Here is a 7,175-nt window from a genome sequence, read left to right on the forward strand (position 1 = left end):
CCCCCCCCCCCGTGAGCTGCACGCCCAGCCCAGGCTCGCCTTTCCACACTTCTGCTCTAGGATGTCCATGGAGCGCCAGCTTCCTCCAGCATGTTTCCAGTCGAGTTTTATCCCAGGAGATTGGGCCTTACTCCTCGTACAGGGGGTCTTGGGGAAGAAAATGGACACCTGAAAATGTCAAGGGATTGGAAGCTCCAGTGTAGAGCATTCTGGCTGCGTCTGGGGCTTAGTTGTTGTACCCCGCTGCTGGGCAGATCCTTCGTCAGGGACAGGTTACTGAAGCACCTGATGCTTGTGCTCTGGCTGCTGGGTGAGCAACTGACCAGCCCTGGCCTTCTGTCCCCGTGTCTGCAGGCTGGTGTTGTCGGAGGAGCTGACAAGCCTGCTGGTAGTACACTGGTGTGGGCTTCTCCTTGACCTCTCGGCTGGCTTCCTGCTCTTCTTTGATGCCTCCAGACCCGTCGGCCTGTTCTTCGTGTCCTACTTTCACTGCATGAACTCGCAGCTCTTCAGCATCGGTCAGTGCCTGCAGCGGTAGGGAGAGTGACTGCAGGGCCGTGGGAAGCAACTGGGAATGGTGATCCGCAGGCGGGAGGTGGTACTAGGTGAACCCAGTATGGTCACTGCAAAGTGGGAAGAGGTAAAGATGAGTGGCTTGGGAGCTCCAGGGGCAGCGTGCTGCACAGTGAGGGTCTGTGGGAAGAACAGTGAAGCACTTCTTCAAGGTGCGGGATGCGGCTCAGCTGCTGCAGTGCTTCCCGAGTGCACAAAGCCCTGAGTTCCATCCCGAGCACCACAGGAAACCAGCTGGAATGGTATTCACCTCTAGTCCCAGCAGTTGAGAAGTAGACTGTAGAAGTACTTCATAAGGGGTGATGGTAGAAGGAGTGTGAGCACAGTGACATGTCTTCTTCCTGCTTTCCTAGGGATGTTTCCCTACGTCATGCTGGCCAGCAGCCCTCTCTTCTGCTCAACTGAATGGCCTCGGAAGTTGGTAGCCCGATGCCCGAAAAGGCTGCAAGAGCTGCTGCCCACCAAAGCCGCTCCTCGGCCTAGTGCTTCCTGTGTGTATAAGAGGTCCCGGGGCAAAGCTGGCCCGAAGCCCGGGCTGCGCCACCAGCTGGGAGCCATCTTCACCCTGCTCTACCTCCTGGAGCAGCTCTTCCTGCCCTATTCCCACTTCCTCACCCAGGTTCGTGGGATCTGGACACCCACACCAAGGCTGGGCTCGGGCTGTGGCCGGTGTGGCAGGATTAGGGAAGGAAGGAAGGGCTTAGCTCTGTAGTCTTCTTGGTAGAGAAGCATTAAACCGATGCTGTGTGCTCTGCCTTCCCAGGGTTACAACAACTGGACAAACGGGCTGTATGGCTATTCCTGGGACATGATGGTGCACTCCCGCTCCCACCAGCACGTAAAGATCACCTACCGCGATGGCCTCACGGGCGAGCTGGGCTACCTTAACCCTGGGGTGAGACTTCTGATGCTGCCAGTTCTTCAGAGATCATATTTGGTCCTACACCATAAAGTAAAACAAACTGGGTCTCTGCATTTCCTCTAAAACCAGATGGAACCTTTTTTTTTTTCTTTTTCTTTTCTTTTTCTTTTTTTTCTTTTTGGTGCTGGACCCAGGGCCTAACACATATTAAGCACATACTTTTAACAGTGAGCTATATCCTCATCCCTGAGCTTTTTGAAGTTTTTTTTAAAAATTATTTTGTGTGTGTGTGTGTGTGTGTGTGTATACACACATGAGAGACAGACAGACAGACACATGTGGAGACAGCTTTGAGGAGTTAGTTCTTTCTACAGCATTGTGAGTTCTGGTAATTTAACTCGTTTTCAGGGTTTCATGGCAAGTGTTTTAACCTGTTAAATTATCTCACCAGACCATATTTTAAATTAATAAGTCAGGGTATTTCTATATATCCCAGGCTGGTCCTGTTTCAGCTGGTGCTGAATATTTTTATAAATATGTATATACTGTGGATCGAGATGAGATAGTTTGTCGTTGTTTTGAATTAAGATTGTGTTTTGGAAAGGTAAGTAAATATTTAGCAATGAAAATTCACCACCCAAGACAACTTTCTTTTTTTCCCTCCTGGTAAAGTTAGGTGGCAGGCAGAGATGTTTATGTTATTGGCAGTGCATGTCTTAGAGGTTGACAGTGACAACGTGGGACTAATGTGGGGGTTTGGGGCAGGTATTCACACAGAGCCGGCGATGGAAGGATCATGCAGACATGCTGAAGCAATATGCCACTTGCCTGAGCCTCCTGCTTCCCAAGTACAATGTCACTGAGCCCCAGATCTACTTTGATATTTGGGTCTCCATCAATGACCGCTTCCAGCAGAGGTGGGCAAGGGGAGCAGCGACAGGGAAAGATGAAGCACAGTTCTTTTTGCCAAGATGAAAAGCTGAAGTCTCCCAGTTGTCTGCTTTTTACAAGGCTCTCTCTGTTTAGTGCATGTCGGGGTTGATCTGGTTGTGGTCCAGCAGAGGGCACCATCATCCAGGAGAAAAGTGAACTGACTGTTCTCTCAGACACTGTTAACTTAATGCCGTCTCAGGTGGCCACTAACTCACATTCTTTCCCCTCTTCTCTGCCATGGACTGGCAATAACATGCTGACTGCAGGCATTTCTTCTTTTGGGAAATCTTACTCCCTCTCCGTGGGTTCAGTGGTGAAAGGAGCAGAACCAGAAATCTGGTGGGTGGGTGGCTGTTGCCTCCTGAGAACATGGTTTCCTTTTTGAAGGCTTTTTGACCCTCGTGTGGACATCGTGCAGGCTGTCTGGTCCCCTTTCCAGCGCACGCCTTGGGTGCAGCCACTCTTGATGGATTTATCTCCCTGGAGGACCAAGTTACAGGACATTAAGAGCAGTCTGGACAACTACACCGAGGTGGTCTTCATTGCAGATTTTCCTGGTACGGAGGAAAGCCAGGGGAGATTTTGCTGTCTTTCTTTGGCTTCCTTATCATAGAGACATTGCATATGATGGGGTAGGGAGGGCACTCTGGAGGCGATGGCTGTGAAGGTGTGCTATCTGTGCTGGTGAGGTAGGGTGGGATGGTGAACTCTCTTGCTCCTGGCAGGGCTTCACTTGGAGAATTTTGTGAGTGAAGACCTGGGCAACACTAGCATCCAGCTGCTGCAGGGAGAAGTCACCGTGGAATTGGTGGCAGAACAGAAAAATCAGACTCTCCAAGAAGGAGAGAAAATGCAGGTATTTTCTGGGGTTAGCAGTGATAGAGGGGCTGGGGATTTAGTACCATAAAATAAGAACGTTAGAAATTTAGGAGAGGCTGTGATCCCAGAGGCCGTGATCAGACTCCCAAGGCACAGAAAGAAAGCACCAGTAGGATTATGTGGGGCGGCAATAGCCTAGCTAGGGACGTTAGAGTGAAGCGTGTCCTTTGTTCCCTCACCAGTTGCCTGCTGGAGAGTACCATAAAGTCTATACTGTATCATCTAGTCCTTCCTGCTACATGTACGTCTACGTCAACACTACAGAGGTCGCACTGGAGCAAGACCTGGCATATCTGCAAGAATTAAAGGAGAAGGTGGAGAACGGAAGTGGTGAGTGCATGAAGGCTTGGGCAGGGAGAGTACCTGGTTTTAGAAGTCCGTGTTACAGAATTGAACATCAAAGAGAGTGCGTGAAGCTTCTAGTTGATGGAAATGGGCTTTCTAAATGAGAATGGGCCTTCTCATTGGATCCTTTTTGGTGTCTTCTGGACAGAAACAGGGCCCCTGCCTCCAGAACTTCAGCCTCTTTTGGAAGGGGAAGTAAAAGGGGGCCCTGAGCCAACACCTCTGGTCCAAACCTTTCTCAGACGACAGAGGAAGCTCCAAGAAATTGAACGCAGGCGAAATAGCCCTTTCCACGAGCGATTTCTCCGCTTCGTGCTGCGAAAGCTCTATGTCTTCCGACGCAGGTAAGTTTCAGTCACAGAAGCATGTCATTGCCATCAGGTGCTCAACAAGTTCGGTTACTCTCCCCTAGTGTTCACCCCCTTCTGCCTGTTTATCTTTAGCCTTTCCATGGCTATTCCTGTTTTACCCTAGAATCTTGTCAAGCTTCAGAGTAGGGTCTGCTTGCATTTGAGATGTGGAAGGGTCATTTCAGGTAATTTGTGTCCACAGGTGAAGGGGTCTAGACCAAATGTTTCCTGAGGGCTTTGGTTGAAGTTACATAGAAACATAAATTTGGACTGAGTGTTTACCTTTCTTTTCAGCTTCCTGATGACTCGAATTTCACTCCGAAACCTGCTATTAGGCCGCCCTTCCCTAGAGCAACTAGCCCAAGAAGTGACATATGCAAACTTGCGACCATTTGAACCAGTTGATGAGTCAAGTGCTTCAAACACAGATTCTTCAAATCACCCTTCAGAGCCAGATTCTGAGCATGTTCACTCTGAGTTCTGAGGGATGTCCAGATGCTCTGTGCAGATGTGGGAGCAGCCTGTTATAGGCTTATTGTCTAACAAAGAACATTTTTTTGGAGAAAAATGATATGGGACAGGCTTTCACGGTACAGCCCAGGCTGGCCTCAAACTCATGGTGGTCCCTCTGCTTCAGCCGGTTTTGTAATTCCATATATATCAGCAAACCTAGTTGCTTTTCCCTGTACATTTTCCCCCTTATAAGTTCTTTAAAATTATAGCTTACAGGATCCAAGGCAACAGAGAAGAATTTGAATCCCAGGATTGAAGGCTTTTAGGTTTTTTGTTTTGTATTTTGTTTTGGTCTTTTCAAGACAGGGTCTCTCTGTATCCCTGGCTGTCCTGGAACTCACTCTGTAGACCAGGCTGGCCTTGAACTCAGAAATTCTCCTGCCTCTGCCTCCCAAGTGCTGGGATTAAAGGTGTGCGCCACCACGCCCTGCTGGGCTTAGTTTTTATAGACAGGATTTCTCCATGTAGACCAGACTGGCCTTGCTCTCAGAGATTTACCTCTGCCTCCTGAGTGCTGAAATTAAAGGCACAGAACATCACTACTTGGCTTTTTTTTTTTTCCCCATTAAACTTTTAATGGTCTCAAAATTTACTACCTAATTAAAATTTACTACCTGTTTTTTTTTTAAGTTGACTTGCTCTTTAAGAAAAGGAATTACTCCACAGTGAATGTAGCTGAACTCATGTGCTTGTTACCATTTGAAGCAGTGTACCTGAATTAACATATTTAGTACTTTAAGAAGCATTGGCCTTTACCTTTGAAAGGAATACAAAATTTACCCAAAGGCATCTGGGAATTGACAATTTGAAATCTGTTAGATTTAAGGTCCTGTATCCTGCTGCTTGTAATATTCAGACCCACCAACACTAAAGCTGAAGAAATAGAGCTTACAACTTGTGTTAATGCCAGTTGACTAGAGTGACCAGGTACTAACAAATGCACAAGGTAGATTTTAACTTACAATGTATTCATTCCTATTTGTAGCCAGCAAGTTTCTCAGCATCTTTGGCATCTGAATAGCACTACTAAATAGGGAAGCCAGATGGCTTACTTTTGTATAAATCAGCTTAGTGAATGGTAACTCTCTAAGCCTTGGCTGAGTCATAAGCCTTGAGGTTTCCTGTTTCCTTGTATTTGTCCAACTCCATCACATCTTCCTTCTATTCATACTATTTTTATCTCTACTATCACTCTATTCCTTCACCCTTTATTTTGAAATCTAGTTAGGGATAGACCAGGGTAGGGTCAATTGCACAGGTTAGGTCTGAGAATGGAGAACCAAAAATCTAGCTTAATGGGCCAGAGGGATTGGCTCGGGGAACTTAGATGGTTTTTAACAAGTTTGCATTCCTTCTCATGATCTTAACAGTATGAAATACAACCTGGCATTATGTCCTTAAATGGTCAGCCCTGAGTAGCAAGGAAGGGGGGGGGGTCCTTTTCAAACTTTTGCAGTGCTTAGGAACCCAAGGTTCATGAAATGTGCCTTCCATGTTGATTAAGTGGAGATGAGCTCATTAATAGTTAAGCTGTTTGGGACTAGAAATGCATTAAGTCCTGCCTGGGGTTTGATTTTCAGTACCAAATCTAGTCTCAGCAGAGGCTCAGTTTAGGGGCAGTGCAGGTGAAGCAAGACCCTACTTAGTACTCCACCTATCTGGAGTACACTTCCTGCTTGTCCCTATTTCCTTCTCACTGGCCTAGTTAACTGTTTATGCACCTAGTATTTCTCAGGACCTCAAGATTGAGGGCTCCCAAGCTAGCTTTTAAGATCTCACAAGCACATCTATGTGGTAGAGTACTTTTGAGATGGTCTTACCCCAGGCCACCCCAATATAAATTATGTAGCTGAGGATCTCGAGTTCCTAATTGTCCTGTACTTGCCAGTGGGCAATTTGACATTGTCTTGAGCAAACAAGCCTCTAAAAACTTGATAAGGACTTGCTATTCTTGAATAATTGGATGGATACATGAGCCATTCTGGAGACTCCCAGAAATTTAACTGTCTATCTTTGCCTCCCAAGTGCTAGGATTAAAGGAACAAGCTGTTATCACCACCAGGCAAAGAAAAAAAAAATCAATAAATTTTGTGTAACATTAACACCATAGCAGGGTTCCTGACTGTTATAAATTAACAAACCTTAAAGTCTCTTAAATGGCCAGGCAGTGGTGGCACACGCTTTTAATCCCAGCACTTGGGAAGCAGAGGCAGGTAGATCTGAGGCCAGCCTGGTCTACAGAGTTAGTTCCAGACTTGAAAAACTTTTTATTAAAGTGCTAAGAAAAAGTAAAATGCCCACCTAGCCATCACAGAAGCCTCTTGACCCGTTTTGCTTGCTTGCTTCTTGCCATCCAGAAGGCAGCACTTAATTGCCAAAGCCTTCACACTGTTCATTCCCAGGACCTCATGCAGTAAGTGTGAATAAAACTCTTGCATGTTGTCCTGACCTCCATAAACCATGGTGCATGCACAGTATAAGCCAGGCTTTCTAAATCACTAAGCTTTTAGCCATGATTTTATTGTAGTCCTGGTTGAAAACTGCTGGCAATGGGTCGCAGATGCTATAAATTTTAGCTCAGAAAGCAACAATGAACAAGCAATAGACACAGTTTGGGTAGAACCTAGCATTTTATTTAGATCTTCATTAAACTGTTGGAATTGAGAACCAGACATACGTAATAAACCTCCAAAAAATAGATCCTGAAAGGCACTTTCTTG

At 46.4% G+C, this 7,175-nt stretch overlaps 1 protein-coding gene across 1 annotated transcript in view; it reads left to right on the plus strand.

Moving 5' to 3' along the window:
* Nucleotides 1-4,736, plus strand: part of Ggcx (gamma-glutamyl carboxylase) — a 16,932-nt gene extending 12,196 nt beyond the window's left edge. Inside the window, exons 7-15 of the mRNA XM_021164435.2 lie at nucleotides 355-518; nucleotides 927-1,192; nucleotides 1,337-1,468; nucleotides 2,201-2,352; nucleotides 2,756-2,925; nucleotides 3,094-3,224; nucleotides 3,430-3,577; nucleotides 3,741-3,936; nucleotides 4,237-4,736. Coding sequence (XP_021020094.1) covers nucleotides 355-518; nucleotides 927-1,192; nucleotides 1,337-1,468; nucleotides 2,201-2,352; nucleotides 2,756-2,925; nucleotides 3,094-3,224; nucleotides 3,430-3,577; nucleotides 3,741-3,936; nucleotides 4,237-4,426 — 1,549 coding nt within the window. The 3' untranslated portion in view covers nucleotides 4,427-4,736. The remainder of the gene's footprint in view (nucleotides 1-354; nucleotides 519-926; nucleotides 1,193-1,336; nucleotides 1,469-2,200; nucleotides 2,353-2,755; nucleotides 2,926-3,093; nucleotides 3,225-3,429; nucleotides 3,578-3,740; nucleotides 3,937-4,236) is intronic.
* The last annotated feature ends 2,439 nt before the right edge of the window (nucleotides 4,737-7,175 follow it).

Source organism: Mus caroli, chromosome 6 (genome assembly GCF_900094665.2).
Source record: "Mus caroli chromosome 6, CAROLI_EIJ_v1.1, whole genome shotgun sequence".
Classification (NCBI taxonomy): domain Eukaryota; kingdom Metazoa; phylum Chordata; class Mammalia; order Rodentia; family Muridae; genus Mus; species Mus caroli.